The following is a 17,441-nucleotide window of genomic DNA, read 5'->3' as shown; positions in this document are numbered from 1 at the left end:
GAGGGGGAATATTTACAGACTTTGGGGTGGGCTGGAGGAGTCAGGATACCTGGTAAGCTTGGTGGGTGGGATAGAGGCCAGGATGGAGACAGTAGGTGTGCCATTAGAGGGGACAGGGATAAGTTTTCAAGTCCAAGTTAAGGACAGACCAGGGCCAGCCTTGTATACTACTTTGCCCTATGGCATAAGAAGCCAATGAAGTTTGGTGGCTGTGACCCTGTAGTTATACTGGGCTTAAACTTCATGGCTAGGACAAAAGCAGAAAGACAGTTATTGCCAAAGTTCAAATGAGAGGCAGTGGTAGCTTGGATCAGTTCCATCAACTCCTCCCAAAGTTGAAAGGACACATTTTTGTTTTTATGTATTTGTTTTACATTTGAAACACAGTCTCATGTCACTCGGGCTGGTGTTGAACTTGATGCATAGTTGAAGATGACCCTGAACTTCTCTTGCCTTTACCTCCATGTACTGGGCCCACAGGCATGTGCCAGCAAGCCTAGTTCATACAGTACTGGGGACTGAACCCAGGCCTTCAGGAAAGCTAAGCTAGCACTTTACCAAGTGAGCTTTGTCCCTTGCCTGGGGAGACTCACATTAAAGGGGAGACATTAACGCACAACTATGAGTAACTTTTGTTTAGAAGATGTTCACATATGGGACTAAGTATAATGCCACATTTTATGACCTCAGCTCTGATGTCCCATCTTCTCATCAATTCATTGATTTAGGAAATATTTTTCAAGTGCCAATTGCCTTCAGAGGCCAACTATATTACCCCGAGCTCTGCTTTTCAGAAATATAGTGGGGTAGGATGCTCACCCAACACCCACTAGTACCACTTACGTCAAAATCAACCACAACAGAGGGTTATAACCACAAGAGAAATGGTTATGGAAACATTATCCAACCCACTAACTGCTGCTAGTTATCTGCACAAGACATGCCATTGGGCAATAGTGAAGATGAGGACACATTTGTTATAATTATTATGATTTGATGTTCTATTTCTAACCAAATGACAGTTAGAAAATCATATTTAACTGTCTGCAAATGTTATTTCTGTGTTCTGCCTTCCATCAGTGTCAAGGATTCTGTCAGTTCAGTACCTATCTAAAAGCATCTCTGAAAAATGTGTGTTTCTTTGTTAACATACATTGATGGGACCTCAGGCCCACTGACTGGCAGTCACTTAAGTCCTTTTCGGTACACTCATTGCCCTTTTTTTCTCTTTTCTTTTAATTATCTGCTCTGAAGAACATTAAAACGAAGCCACTGCTCAGCTCCCAAGATGGCGCCACTCAAACTGCACGTGCTTTTCTGCTTCTCCTGCTGCCTCACGCTGGTGCATCCTTTTAACTGGCAAGACCCATCTGCTTTTGACTTTAGGCCATCAGGTAAGAGGCATCAAAGTCCAAGCAACTTCAAGATGCTGTGTGTTTTGATGTGTGAGAAAAGTCCTTTAAAAAGTGTTCGTGCAGGGGCTGGGGAGGTGACCGCGTGCAAGCATGAGGACCTGAGTTTGAATACCCATCACTGATGTAAGAGGTTATCAGTGTGAGGGAGGTGAGTCAAAGCAGGAGAATCCCTGAAGCGTATTGGAAAACCATCCTAGATGAGTTAATGCACTTGAGGTTCACTGAGAGATCCTGCCTCAAAAAAAGCAAAGAGAGAGTGTCTTCAAAGAAGACACTGGTCATTGACCTCTGGATCCTATGGTCATGTATACACACATACATGTACACCTGAACATGCATGTGTGCATGCATACACTAACAAGTGCTTACAATACACATGCATGCATGTCTGCTCCCTTGTGTGTGTGTGTGTGTGGACACACACACACACACACACACACACACACACGAGCATATATATTCAGAGAAATATTTGTTTGGGGTCGGGAGGGATTGCACCCTTCTCTCTTTACAACCCCAAACAAGACTGTTTTCTTCAACACAATGTGCGTTGTAACCTACAGACTGTCAACTTGCTCTGACCATGGAAAATGCCCTCAACACTTCCTCCTCCTCCTCCTCCTCTCCTTCCTCTCCCACTTCACTGCCCTAATTCAACTCCTGCCAGGTGTAGGAGCCTACTTGCCTTGGAGTTAATAAGATAGTCTCCAACCATGATCCAGGAGAGTGGGATGGGGCTTGTGTCTTGAGAAAGAAACCTGATCCCAGGGAGGTGGTGAGGCATGTGAGAAGGTAACAATCTGGATGCTTGAGGTGCAAAGGAACAAGACTGTTTCTACCTGAGTGTGAGACGTGGAGGAGGCAAGTGGATACTTGGAACTCTAGAGGAGAACGGACATGGTCACTATTTCTCTTGAGTGAAGAGAGAATAAACGAGGAGGGGAATATAGACAGTACTAGGAAGAGTAGCCAGTGTGGAATCTGCACATCTCGTGTCACCAAGAAGGACCCATCTTGCGAAGACGTTGCTTCTGGAGTGTTGTTCATCTTAAAGGCCTGTGATGCACATGCACCTCAGTCTGTGTCCTGTGGAGAGCACGGCAGGAGACAGCTTGAGCATGGTGCCGCAGTTGTCTACACCTACACTCGGACAGATGGACTCACTCCGGATCTAGTTGTTGGATTTGTTGAGTGACTCCTTACCACAGCATCTACAAAAGGGGTTGCGTAACTCAGTGTCATCGAGATAAACTTTGCCCTACTTCCTCATTAGGGAGACGGAGGAATCGATGGGAAAGGGACTGCACCTTATATTGCTATTTGCACAGGTAATTGAGTATCTCAGAGGGCCATTCATCACTTAAGACGTCCCAGGAAGCGAAGGCACCATTGATACAGTGGTGACTAAGGTGCAGAGCTTGTTGTCAGGGAACCTTATGACCTACTAGAAATGAAGGTTATCTTTTCAAGTATTATTTTTAGTGGATGGAGACAGGTCATATGATGGGTAAGTTGTTTTCCAGGGTACATTTTTTTATCATTTACTCTTATGGGTATGGGGTGAGAATTTAAAGACGTTTTCTATCTTCTTATCTTAAAACATCACTGGGAATCTGTTTCTTGAGGGTGGGGTTAATCATTATTCATCCTTCCAAGTCTTCTGTTAACCCAATGCCATACTCATTCTGCCTGCTCCAAAGTAGATACATGAATATTTTTAAAAACTATAGTTAATAGACTAAAATAGATGATTATTATTCTTTGTAATTTATTAAATGAATATATAGAAAATAGAGCTATTTGGGTTATAATTTACTTAATTTGTGAGTGTGTATTTGCGTCATAAGTGTGTGTGTGTCTGTGACTGTCCATACCTCTATATACAGGTGGACACCAGAGGGAAATGTCCAGTGTCCTATCCTATCACAGTCTACCTTATCCCCTTGAGACACGGTCTCTCACTGAACAAGAAACTCGGCAGACATCCAGCAAGCCCAAGACATTAGCGACCGCAGGGCTGGAGTTTCAGGTCCTAGCTGCCATGCCTCAGTTTTTGTGTGGTGCTGTAGATTCAAACTCAGGCCCTCGCGTTTGCACAGCAAGCACTCTTACTCATTAAACCCTCTCTCCAAACCCTTCTCTTGGCTGTTTGACACTGCCTTATGTAGCCCAGGCTGACCTCTCACTCACTATGTGGCAAAGGCTGGCCTCAAATTATTTATCCTATAGTCTCCTCCTTGCAAACACTGATATCACAGGCATGTGCTGCTCTACTTGGAAAGGCTTACAAGCATGGGTAGAGATACACCGCATGCTGATGAAGGACAACAAAAGTATAAAAAGGAATTCATTTTCCCCCTAGAATGTATACATCTGAAGACTCAGGAACATTTGACTGCCAAAAATATATTCTGAATAGCATACCATAGGATCTAAAGTTCCTATTCAAATAAAGTTCAAGAGGACTAAAATAAATAAATAAATAAATAAATTCTGAGCCACAAGTGATGGCATCCAAGCCGCAGTTGGTCCAACAAGTCTCTTTCTTTTTCTTCCTTGTGATGCAGATAGATGGAAAGATGCAGATGCAGGCTTACATGATGTACAAGCTGCAAGATACTTGCCCTTTGCCACACCCAGTGTGGTACCTGTGGCTCCTAAATTCTAGGTGAACAGCCTCCTAAAGTAGAGAAGGTCTGGATATGTGTTATTAAAAGAGGTTCCCTTGTTTCCGTGGAATTAAGATCCATTTGTGTGGGGTGGAACTTTGTTGACAGGTAGGTCTCCAAGGCAGCTAAGAATTCTCTGGGGCTCCTCGCTGAACTGTGAGAGCCAATGGTTGGGCGCCACACCACCACCTCCCAGCCCTGCCATGACTGCCTGTGGGTAGGGACAGAGCAGCTTGTCACCTCCCAATTACATGAAGCCTGACTCCACAGATAACCTGAAATGGGAGCGGAAGAACCTTTTGTAATTTTAAAGAAACCCCAGAATGTTCACTAGTAGGCAAAATTAAACAAAGTAAAAATCAGAAATATTCCAAATTTTGAATGGGCCCTGAAGGAGAGCAGAAGCCCTTAAGTATAGGACCTCCCAGCCTGGTACCAGGGAGCGTTCACCAGCTCTGGAAAGTGCGTGTGGGGGTGGGGTGGGAGGAGCAATGGCAGTTGACTGCCAGTTACAAGCTTCAGAGTCAGTGAACATATTCACTTTACCCGCCTTCATCTGCCTGATTATCATGCAAGCTGGTTAAGGCTTTTATGTCCGACTCTACCACTGGGCACCAGAGAGAAGAGTTCAATTGTTTAGGTCAGAGTATCATAGCTTGGTATCAGAAACAGAACTACCTGAGCTCCACTCCGCTGTACCGTCTCCCTCCCTCAAAGCCGCCTCCTACCATTGCTTTGCCAGTGTGGTGAGCCAAGAGAGAGAGATCTGGACCATGATGCAGCATCTCTTCAACTTGAATCAGCCTACTTTGAACCTTTTTGATTCAGTGGCATTAAAGTGAGCACCATGAGTCTGCATTTCTAGAGCTCTAGGTGATACCTCCTAGGATGCTGGCTTTGTGTAGGAGGCCTTATATATTGAAAGCCTCCATCTCTGACTGGTGTTTGACACATGAGTTGTCAAGTGGAGGACGTGATTAAGGTTATTGCCAAGACTCCAACCCTTGCTGAGCAATGCAGCATGACGACAATGCGTGTGCCACACCTCACACAGCTCTGGGTGTTTGGCAGGGACTGTGCAGCAGAGTGTCAGTCAAGTGAATGCTGAGGGACAAGTAGGAACCTGGCTTTATTGTTATTTAGAAATAACATCTGAAAGTAAAAGCATGGATTTGATTGATCTAGAAAGGAGGGCAGCTGTAGGTATAAGAGTTTGGGCTTCAGAAAGAGAAGAGGATATGGGAGTAGGTAAGTCAAAGAACACATGTGATGGGTTTGACTTAAGGACAAAGGAGATTGGTGGTCCCCTCCTTTCTGCACAATCGTATTGAGCCTGGTGGTCAGAGGCTGCACTTAACTAGTGGGGCCACCTCTTGAGCAGTTGCTAGTTTGGGTGCTGTCTTCTTTCTTGCCACCATAGAATATTCCAGACATACAGAATTCTTGATTCTGAAGAAGAAATGATTATTATGTCTGGGATCTGGATTATTCCAGATTAAGAACAAATCATAGAGATTGTGTAGAGATTTGTTTGACTCCCAGGATTGTGGCCTGGGGTAGGGTGGGGGGGGGGGAGCTGGGCAGTTAGAGAGTGAAAAAGAAGGAGTTGGGAGATGGTCATTTAGTTTCATCTTGGAAGATTTGCTTTGATAGCATTATGCAAAGATGTCAGGTCCAGATGTGCAAGAAGTGTGGCTGTGTTGGCCGTAGTGCTGTACGTCTTTAGTCTCGGCATTTGGGAGGCAGGGGCAGACAGTTCTTTGTGAGTTTGAGGCCAGCAGTTGGTCTACAGAATGAGTTTCAGGACATCCAGGGCTACATAGAAAAACTCTGTCTCAACATACACACACACATACACACACACACACATCCCACACATGCATGCACACACATGCTCAGTGTAAACAGTAATCTGAAGTGTGAGAGGTCCATGTTCAGAAAAGAAGCAGATATAAGTTATATTTCATACACCTTGTAGAGAAAGAGAAGCTGGAGACAAGTCCCTTGGGTGACACTCCAAGCATCTTGCCAGAAGACACTTCTACCTCCATCTTTTTATTCCCCAGAGCCCCCTACATGGTTTGTACAAATCAGGCCCCTCGAGAGGGTGAGAACTGAGAGGGCACTGGGGAAAAGGGTCAATCAGTAATGTGCTTGCCCTACACTTGTGAAGATTAGAGTTCAGATAAACAGCACCCTGTAAAGCCCCAGCACTGGGGAGGCGGAAACAGTTGGCTCCATGAAGGTCATTGGCCCAGCACCCTATCCCATCCACGAGCTCCAGATTCAGTGAAGATTCTGCCTCCAAAAAAGTGAGGTGGAAAACAGTTGAAGAAGATAGATGCCATAGACCTCTGGCCTCCACATTCACACACACACACACACACACACACACACACACACACACACACACACACACACACACACGAGACCAGGAACTATCAGCTGTATTTCATTGCCTTTGATCTTCTAGCACAGTAAAGCCTGACGTGACTGGGTTACTGTCATGTATTTACATGAAAGCACATGAACCTATTTTTCAGTATGGTTTCATAAGCTTAAAGAGGTGATGTCGGCTGCCAGCTCCTGCCATAGCAAAATTCCCAAAGGAAATGGATCCTACCCCGTCGGTTGTACAGACCTGATGCTCGGTTACACGAATAAGGTAACGCCTTGCTTCTTATCCTTAAGCCCTAAGGACTTGCCCTTGCTCTCTAGTGACCTTGAACTCACTTGTGAATGATGAATAGGCCATTCCTGGCACAACGCCTTTCAATACTGTGCCATTCTTTATTTGTTTATTGCTGCCTATAGACAACTATTGCCTATGACTGATGAATTTTATCTTTTTCTCAGATTTTTCTTCTACTCAAGGCATGGTTATTCCATCTTTTTCTCTTTTGTGGTTGTATTCAGCCACCTAGAACCTTGAACACTTCCTTGGACCTCTTAGGAGAAGACAGGGATCTGGGTCCCGGTAATAATATATTCAAGGCACTGTACTACTTGGACTGCATTTGACTGAGAGTATGTCCATTTCCCAACAGAGCATCTTCTTGCGTTTGTATTACCCAGCTCAAAGTCAAGGTCAAGATCGCTTTGACACTGTTTGGATCCCGAACAAAGAATATTTTTTTGGCCTTAGTAAATTTCTTGGAACACCGAGTATTGTAGGCAACATTTTGGACTTCTTATATGGTAAGATTTCTATTGGTCCTGTTCTGAAGTTATATGCACATGTATGTTTATATGCATGTGGATATAACATATGTCTATGTATATTAGAAACAAGAGTTACAAGACATAAGATTTTTCTCCTAAGATGGTAAGGATGTGATTCCTTTTCTTTTTCTTTTTAACTGTGCGGGTGTTTGTGCATGCCTGTTCTTATACACATGAGTGTGCATTCATGTAGGGGCCAGAGGACATCCTGAGATGTTATTTCTCAGAAAACACAGTCCACGTCCTTTGATTCAGGGTTTCCTAGTAGCCTGGGGCTCACCAGTTAGGCTAGGCTGGCTCACCAGCAAGCCCCGGGGAGCCTCCCTGCTCAGCCTCCCTAGCACTGGGATTACAGGTGATTTCCATCAGCAAGGCAGACACTTCATCAATTGAGTGATCCCTCTCGCCAGAAAGAAAGGATTTCTTAAGGAATTAGGCAACACTGAGTGAAGCAAGGGCTCTTTATCATTTTACGCATTCTGATTTTGATGGGCTGGGCTGGGCTGGGGATGCCAGACTTTTCTTAATAGCTTCTTATGCCTGATCCTCAGTCTCCCTTCTTACATCCTCTTAAAGATGCCACAATGTGGTCACAGTAGCAAATTGTCCGGTGGGACTATTACCCCCCACCACACACAAGTATCTTTTGTGTCAGACAAAAATAGAAAATAGAAGCCAAGGCCAGCTAACTTGACACTCATCTGAAGAGACCTTACAGCCAGGTGTGGTGGTGCACATCTATAATTCCTGCACTCGGGGAGGCAGAGGCAGGTGGATCTCTGTGAGTCTGAGGCCAGCCTGGTCTACAAAGTGAGTCCAGGACAGCCAAGGCTACACAGAGAGACCCTGTCTCAAAACACAACAACAACAACAAAAGCTCACCACCCATTCCCAAAGGACCCACTTCTCTCCTACTGTCTGAGGCAGCTGTTATTTAATATATCTGCACTTTATACCAAGGGAGACTTTCTGTTCCCAACATCTGTTAGATCAGGTGTGAATTTGAGCCTATGTTAATTACACCATCAAATTTATCCTCCAAAATTTTCAGCTTTGGGAATTCATTTTAAGCTTATCTTAGGGTTTTCACAGAAATTGCTTTAAAATAGGAAAATGCTCTAAACTAGAAAATACCACTATGTAATGTGGAGTAATTTATAATTCACTTCCATAGCAACCATCATGTTCAGTCTTCATGACCACGTATTTGTTTATGATAATAAAATAGCATAAACATGAACATAACAATGATGATGAAAATGACTGAGACCTGAAGGAAGGGAGGCAATATTTCTTAGTTTTGAGCTCTTTAATATGTAACTGGATAAGTACTTTATATTTAAAACTTAATTAGATACGAGTTTCATTAAAAGTATCCAAGATCGTAATCGCCCGCTCCATTTTATAGAAGGGGACTCTGAAACTGGACAAGTCCCAGGACATGCCCAAGGCCGATAACCCAACAGTGGTGGGCTTATGAAAAGCTCCCTCTGGTGCGTGATGTCATGCTCTCTGTCTCTTGCTGGACCATGATGCATCATGAGGAGTCTCTGGTTCCCAGGTCCGGGCTTTCAGAACGATGTTCTAAGTTTACTGGATGGTCACTTTCAAGTGAAACAGAACTTCAAAATAGGAATAATCAGTGTCCTTCCAGAATACAGCTATAAGTAGGAAACACCCCTGCACCCCCACCCCTCTGCCCCCCACCGCCCCATACAGTCAATGGCAGCAAGGACTGCTAATTGATGCACTTATGGGGAAAGGCACATGCAAGTCTCTGGTTGGTGACTGTCTAGTGTCTGGCTTTTTAAATGACTATACTAAGTTATAAAATCAGAGTTAAAGCTCCATGGTTTGGGGATTTGTGCTCAGGAGATGTAACTTAAATCAACCAGCAGCCTTCACGCCAGAGGAAACACTGATTTCCCTTCCACTGTTGCCTAGGTTCAATGAAGACACCTGCAAGCTGGAACGCTCCTCTGAGAACTGGAGAAAAATACCCACTCATTGTCTTTTCTCACGGTCTTGGAGCATTCAGGTAATACTGGGGAGACTAGGCAGTTTCAGTTCCAAGCCATCACTGATAGATCCATTTCTTTAAAAAAAAAAAAATCAGATTTTGGATTGTAATATTGGCCCATGTTGGGTACTTGGGGGTTGCCTAAGAATTGACTGTGGGGCTGGTGGAAAGTTGGGCAGTATTTACAATAAAAAAATATTATTTGATTTCTGCTACACTCTGATTGACAAATGGGATTCAAGAACCAAATCTAGCCATCCATGCATATCAAAGCTTTCTTGGAGCACAGGCACACCCATTCAGCTCTCGCATTGTCAGCAGAGTTGAGATGTCTTTCTCACAAAGCCCAAAATAGGTGCTCTGACTAGCAGCAGGCAGGCCTTCGAGTCTTCACAGTAGACCACATCCCCTCCTGTGCCTTCAGCATCCCCTCCTGCACCTTTGGGTGTCCCCAGGCATACCATGTGTATTTCTACAGACATGGACTGGGAAATACATGATGTGAGAAAAAGTCGTAGGATATGGCGGTGTGCGAGAGAGTGCGAATGTGACCACTCAGCTCACAGCCTCTGTTAAGTAGTTAAGCAGGCACTGGAGGTGCATGCACTCTGCACTCTGCTCACCTCAGTGAGGATCGCCTTTCACAGATAAAGAGCCACAGCTGAGAAGCCTCAAGGGCCTGGCGCAGGACAAGCAGCTGGGAAGTGATGGAACTTGACCTACCTTCCTATGTACTGCCTCCATACATGCATTACCTGGTCAAAACTTTGTGTCTGGTGCTGTGGAGATGGCTTAGCCATTGTAAAAGCACTTGCTGCTCTTACAGGGAACCCAAGGTCATAGCCCAGCACCCACCCACTTCAGGTAGCTCTCAACTACAGTACCCTCTTCTGGCCGCCACAGACAAGTGCACACACATGTGCATCTAAGTATACATGAACTAAAACTTGTTAAATCTAAAAGATAAATAAATAAATAAAAACAAAAAGAGGAAACCCTTACCTCCTCTATCTTAACTATAAGCCTTTGTTCTTAGCTCTGTTTTATAGACGATGGCAAAATTGAGTAACTGTCCTAAAATCATATCGCTAAAACATGACAAAGATTTAAAAACCCTCGGACTTAACTTGGCATCACTTATGAGAATGGCTTTTCAATGTGGTCCCCATGGTTTCCTCTAGGACTGTGATAGTGGAAGGGATTTTTTTTTATGTCACTAGACAATGGACAACCAGATACTTTTCCGGGCACTTCCTTGGAGTCCTCTTTTATTTAAAAAAAAAAAAAAAAAAAGTGGGTGAAAGAGGAAAGGGAAGTCAATAGATAAGGAGGAGAGTTGAGTCAAGGATGGAGCTGAGGAAGATGGTCAGGTGGGGAATGAAGTAAATTAAACCCATGTGTGTGTGTGTGTGTGTGTGTGTGTGTGTGTGTGTGTGTGTGTGTGTTGTGGCGGTAAATGGATCTGCATCACCTCTCAAAATCAGTATTTATAGTCACTATAACATTAACTCAGTTTTCTTTATTCATATTTACTATTTCATTACCTCAGTGTTCTTGACAGCCTAGGCTGAATACTGCCTTGCTTTAGCAGCCCTACCTGTGTACTGTAGGATGCTTAGCGGTGTCCCCTCTGGTCACTACACACCAGTAGCCTCCTTTCCCCCGGTGGAAATAAAACACCTCCAGACACTGCCAGCTACCTCTCACGGGGTAAGCTCTTTGATGATCAGAGCTCTCCAGTGTGCTGATGCGGGGCACAGTGGGGTCCGTGTTCCTCATTTCTATACTGGACTTAGGTGTGTAATTGTGGTTGGTAACTGCGCTGCTTCCTGCTTTTCATTCTCCAGGTCACTTTATTCTGCTATCGGCGTTGGCTTGGCATCTTATGGGTTCATAGTTGCTGCTGTCGAACACAGGTAAGTTCCTGTGTATGCCAAATGCAAACAGCAGCAGCAGCAGCAGCAGCAGCAGCAGCAGCAGCAGCAGCAGCAGCAAAACGATGTCAGCACCTTTAACTATACTTGTAACTGTTCTGTACACTCACAAAAACCTCGGGTGGGTGGAATTTCACGTGAGGACAACAAAAAGAGAAGGAACGACATTGCCAGGACCAGTCCATGTTCTGAGATCAATAAAGGTCTGCTATGGACTAAGCTGCAAGTGATCAGATGCTATGCCAGTCCTTTAGAACTTGTAACTATGCTACAAGATGGTTATTTCATCCACAACATAGAGATGAAAGCACAAAGGGGATTTGCCCAAAGTCAGAAGTCTATTAGGTGGCAATGTACGAATTTGACTTTAAAGACCTGTTTTGTTTTTGTGTTGTTTTTGTAGTACATGGGATTAGAAACAGGACATTGTGTGTATTAGGAAACACTCTATCACAGAGCTGGGTCCCCAGCTCATGAGAATGGCTTTTCAACGGGGTCCCAATGTTGCCTTCTAGGATTGTGATGATGGAGGGGTTAGTTTCATGTCACTGAACAAGGGGTCAGTTAGATCCTTTCCAAGAGTTCCCTTGGGGTCCTCTTTTGTTTGTGGGAGGAAGCTAGGGTGGAAGAGGAAAGGGAAGCCTGCAGATGAGAGGAAAATTGAATCAAGGTTGGAGTTGAGAGAGACACTCAGATGAGGAACGGAGAGTAATTAAATCTGTGTGTGTTGTAGAGACGAATCTGCATCGGCAACTTACTATTTTGAAGACCAGGCAGCTGCAAAGCTGGAAAATAGGTCTTGGCTTTACATTAAAAAGCTAAAACTGGAGGATGCAAAAATAATTCGGAAAGAGCAGGTACGTTTCAGTGAGGGAAGGGACATGGGGCCTTCAAAGCACAAGGAAAATGACAATGGTTACAACGATTAGCTCTCCCTCTTACACAAAGTTCTATCAGAAGACTCTGGTGAAAATTTCTTTTATTGAAAGGTCTGTTTCACAGAAAAGTAAACAAAGGTACTCTGTGAAATAATAATGATACATATCAGAATTCTCTTCTGTTAAAGCGTCTGGTTTTTTTTGAATCTCAAAACCAATAGAGTTTTGATGAACATCTTTTTCTCTTTTATTTATTCTTTCATATACTATATCCTAACCACAGTTTCTCCTTCCCCCACTCCTCACAGTCCCCCCTCTCCTCCCCTCTTCCTTAGATCCATTCCTCCTCCATTCCATTAAGAAAAGAGCAGACTTTCCAAGGTTACAATAAGACTAGGCACAAACCCTCATATCAGGGCTGGAGGAGGCAACCCAGTAGGGGGAAAAGTGTCCCAAGAGCTGGCAAAAGAGTCAGAGACATCTCCACTACCACTCTTAGGAATCCATAAAACACCTAGGTAACAACCATAACATATAGTTATGGGGTGTGTGTATCTCATACACACACACACACACACACACACACACACACACACACAGACATGCAGAGGACCAACCCCGGAGTCATGTAGACTCTGTAATTGCCACTTCAGTTTCTGTGAGCCCCTATGAGCCCTGTTTAGTGGGGGCTCTGTGGGCCATGTACTCCAGTGTTCTTGACCCCTCTGGCTCCTACGATTCTTCCTCTCCCTCTTCCTCGGGGTTCCCTGAGATCCAAGGGGAGGTACCTTATGGAGGTCTAGCTCCAATTTGTGTGTTCTCTCTGCCTAGTGTTTGGCTGTGAGTCCCTGCATCTGCTCCCAGCAGCTGCCAAAGGAAGATTCTCTGATAACAATTGGGCTAGGCACCGGATGACTAGATTTTCAACCCTAGGGGCATTAGGTGAATGCTAGCTCTGTCACCTGGTGGTGGGAAGACCTGGGCCAAGTAAACCTTGAGCTTTGATGTGTTACAAAATATGGAATAACAATATTCCTCTCTCGTGGTCACCGGAATGATTGCTTGAGATAAAATACACTGGCTGCTTCTTTATCTTGGGTCTGTTAGATGTGACGTGATACTTTGACCCACACACATTTTGTTGAAGTAGGTTATTGTGTCACTAGGGAATCTTCCTTTCCAGAGGGAGGAGGAGACCCCAGAAAGGTCCCTCCCTGAGGTTACACAGGCAGGAAGCAGCTGCTGGTAGGAATACTGTTCTATACCTCTAGGGAGATGTGTTTGTGAGTCACTGCACATGTGTGTGTTAGCGACCCTCATAAACTTACTGGTTCACCAAGGTAGGCTTGGAACTTGGCTGCAATCATTTCCTTGGTCTGATGGCATCCTCTCTGTGATGGATAGGCTTTGTTCATATGTCCCCACCATTAGTATACAGTAAGTAGAAACCCAAACAGGTCACAGTGGGAAGCCATAAGTGAGCTGAATCTAAGCCGCAGCTGATACCCAAGCTGGAATCCCCTAGCTTGGAATCTGCTAGCTTGTATTCCTGTCGTTTTTCGACGACGTGTTTGCAGTGTGTAACTAACTGTTTCTCACACAGGCAATTCTTCACAAACATTAAGGTGTTGCAATATCTTATGTTATAATTTCCTTCTAATTATTGTACCAGGTTCAGCAAAGAGCCAAAGAATGTTCCCAGGCTCTCAGTGCTATTCTGGACATTGACCATGGAAACCCAAAAGAGAACATTCTAGGTTCAGATTTTGATGTGAAACAGCTAAAGGTGAGCTTTAACAGAGCTCCTTCTTCCTTGGACTGTGATTCTGTGGTTTTGTTTGTTTGTTTGTTTTGGTTTTTTTGGTTTGGTTTTTTTTTTTTTTTTTTTTTTTTTTTTTTTTTTTTTTTTTTTTTTTTTTTTTGGCTGCTTTCCTGCTGCATTGCAAGGTACATGATAGGAGGCTTTTTGATGGATGGCTTTGATTGTCAACTTGACACAAACTAGAATCACCTAGGAAAAGAGACTCAATGAGGGATGGTCTACATTGGGTTGGGGATGTCTGTAGAGGATTGTCTTAATTAAGTTAACTGATATGGGAGCCCCAGCCTACTATGGGCAGCACTACTCCCTAGGCAGGGAGTCCTGAACAGCTCAGCAAACAAGTAAGCTAGCAAGCAAGCAAGTCATGCTTACATTAATGTCTCCCTGTGGTTGGCTGATGATGCAATATGGCTTAGCTGTTTGAAGTCCCTGCCATCTTGCCTTCCATACCACTGTGGACTATAACCTCGGAATTGTGAGCTAAAATAACCCCCCCCCCTTTTTTTTTCCACCTCATTTGACTTCTTTTTTTTTTTTCAGGATATTTTATCACAGCAAGAGAAATAAAGGTAGACTAGAATGGGCACACAGGTGCACACACTCACATATGTACACTCACACAAGCTAGGCAGCAGTGAGACCCGAACCAAATTGAATTGTACGTAAATAAAAACTACCAGTTGGAGCCGAGAACAGTAGCTTCACATGGTTCAACTTCATACTTCCAAGGGAGGTATATAATTTGTTGAACAGGATGGTATCATTTTAAGCTTGACCTTGAACGAGTTGGCCAAATTTTTGAATGACATTTTTGGGGGGTCTGGGGGGGGCAGTGGAAGTGTGAATGGCATGAGTTGGGTGTTAAGAAAGAGTGTGCAGAGGGAACTAGAAGTATTTTGATTTGAGGATAATGGTTCCCTCTCTATACAATTGAGAGCTGACTCTCCACAAGCCACCTCCTGTCGTCATGTGTCTATCACATGCCCTTGGCCTGACACAAGCAAACACTTCCCTTTTACTAACTCCTATCTAATCTCCAACACTCAAGTCAGGCATCACCTCCTCTGAGAAGCTCTTGTGGTCTCCAGTGCCTTTGCAGAGTGAGGGTTAGCTGTCATACTACCGTAGTGCTCCGTGGACTACCATAGTGCTCCGTGGTCTCCAGGTGCTGTGCTGTGCTGCCTCACAATGTGTCTAAAGCCTCTATCACTTTCTTCCATGATAAACTGTGAGCTCACTACTAACAGTGAGATGACAGTGTGTGGCATGGCAGATATTCAAGAAATACTCTTTGAGTGACTAAACTGATAATCATGGGATAAGGTGAGAAAGAATTTAGCAGAGGGGCTCAGTTTCAGATGTGGGTGATAAAGACCAGTAAGTTTACCTGTGAGTTTGTGTGTGTGTGTTTAAAACATATGTATCTATGTGTGTATATGTGCATGTGTGTATGTGTATTCCACGTTATAAGTCATCAAGGTATTTAACCAGACCTGTGAAGTGAATAATGATTATACAACAGACAGAACAATTTAACATGCTCTTCTAATGCCAGGTGAGATGATAACTCTCTGTCCTGCTTTGTCACCCAGGGCACTATCGACAGGAATAAAATAGCCGTGGTTGGACATTCTTTTGGAGGAGCAACAGTTATTCAATCCCTCAGTGAAGACCAGAGATTCAAGTAAGAGAATGAGACAAAGCGAAACAACTAGAAACGGCTGGGCTAGAGGCCAGGGTAACACGCATGACAGATAACTGTTTTTCTGAAATTCTAGCGATCTTTTGGGGGGTTTATAAGTCTTACTTTTTAAAAAATATTTGTTTCATTTTACCTGTGTGGATTTTTGTCTGCCTGTGTGTATGAGCACCCTGTGTCTGCTTTGTACTGAAAGGAACCAGAAGAGGGCATTAGATGCCCTTCAACTATAGTTACAGATCGTTGTGAGCTGCCATGTGGATGCTGGGAATTGAACCCGTATCCTTGGCCAGAGGAACAACTGCTCTGAGTCACCGAGCTATCTCTCCAGCTCAAGCCTTTCTGTTGTTCTTTGCTCCATCAAGTTTATAACCTTTCCTAGGCCGAAACCATTCATTTGTCCTGCTGCTGAAACCTTCCCCTTGACAATTATAATAGAGTAGCAATGTGCACGGATGCTGTGGGGTCCTTTGGGTGTGTGCCCTGGAAGAGTACAGCCGGGTCACACTACCTAGCTCTGGGTCCAGCTTTTTGTGATTCTTCCACATTGATTTCCAAAGTGCCTTCAGCAGCTCACACCCATACCAACAGCCCTTCCCCCCACATCCTTGTCAACATTTGTTGATTCTCACTGAGACAGAATGGCCTCTCAAAATCATTTAAATCTGCACTCCCCTAACTGCTAAAGATGCTGAACACTTTTAAAGTTACTCATTAGCCACTTCTTTTCCTTTTAAGAACTTCTGGGTTTGTACACTTTGGCCCATCCTTATTTTGTTGTTGTTGCTAAGTTGGGTTCTTTACTTGTTAGTTTGAGTTGTTTTGAGTTCGCTGTACTTTTTTGTGTATTCATGTCCCTCTCATATGTGGACCTTAGCTTCATTGGCGTTAATATGTAGAGGCCAGGAAAATGGAAAGGATCTCAGGAGCAGCGAAACAGAGGCTCTGGGCAAGAGGAGTCAGGGGCGTACTAGAACCCGTGGGGCTGTGTGGATGGAGAGGGAGAGGAGTGGAGAGGCTGTCATCCCAAACTAAGTGTGCGTGACCATGCTGTAAAGAAGCCTGCTACTTTGCGAGCTAATTTAAAAAGCCGCTTCCCCTGCCTCTCCTCACCCACCCTCCATTGTACATATTGATCTGTAAAACGCTTCTTGCTTTCACTTGGAATTTCATCTTCATGTCTTTTCTGTGACATGTTTGTGATAATGTTGCCACCAATGTTACAATCTTCCCTAAGAAGTTAGGTTTCTAATTTTATCATTAGGCCTTTCTTTTCTTTTGTCTTTGAGGCGAGGCTAGATCTAAAAGTCACAGATTTATTTGGGCAAAAGTCAGACAAGAGCCCAGTCTTCTAACGTATAGAAACATTTTCTTTCTTAACTTCACTCTGGACTCACAGGGAGTGGGCTGGGCTATCTGAGATATTTCCCCTGAGTATAAGGGCGTTCTCTGCTGTCATCCACTTTGCACACAGATGGATTTTCAAAGAGGCCAGAGAACACAAGATCAAACCTAGTGGGAAGAAGAAAATAATATTTTTACTTTTTAAAATTTATTTTAATTCTATGAATGAGCATCTCTCTGTGTCTTTGTCTGTCTGTCTCTCTGTCTGTCTGTCTCTCTCTCTCTCTCTCTCTCTCTGTCTCGTGTGTGTGTGTGTGTGTGTGTGTGTGTGTGTGTGTGTATGTGTATGTGTGTGTGTTCATGTGAGTGCAGGTGCCCAAGGATGCTGGAGATGTCAGATCTCCCAGAGCTGGAGCTACAGGTAGTTGTGAGCCACCT

At 44.1% G+C, this 17,441-nt stretch overlaps 1 protein-coding gene across 1 annotated transcript in view; it reads left to right on the top strand.

Moving 5' to 3' along the window:
* Pla2g7 (phospholipase A2 group VII) overlaps positions 1-17,441 on the top strand; it is a 37,886-nt gene that overhangs the window by 15,577 nt on the left and 4,868 nt on the right. Inside the window, exons 2-9 of the mRNA XM_051152932.1 lie at positions 1,255-1,394; positions 6,628-6,749; positions 7,132-7,282; positions 9,251-9,344; positions 11,174-11,242; positions 11,994-12,117; positions 13,811-13,924; positions 15,553-15,644. Of these exons, the coding sequence (XP_051008889.1) occupies positions 1,289-1,394; positions 6,628-6,749; positions 7,132-7,282; positions 9,251-9,344; positions 11,174-11,242; positions 11,994-12,117; positions 13,811-13,924; positions 15,553-15,644 (872 nt within the window). The 5' untranslated portion in view covers positions 1,255-1,288. The remainder of the gene's footprint in view (positions 1-1,254; positions 1,395-6,627; positions 6,750-7,131; positions 7,283-9,250; positions 9,345-11,173; positions 11,243-11,993; positions 12,118-13,810; positions 13,925-15,552; positions 15,645-17,441) is intronic.

The sequence above is a fragment of the Acomys russatus genome, chromosome 11 (genome assembly GCF_903995435.1).
Source record: "Acomys russatus chromosome 11, mAcoRus1.1, whole genome shotgun sequence".
NCBI lineage: Eukaryota > Metazoa > Chordata > Mammalia > Rodentia > Muridae > Acomys > Acomys russatus.
This window is presented reverse-complemented; position numbering and strand designations above follow the sequence as displayed.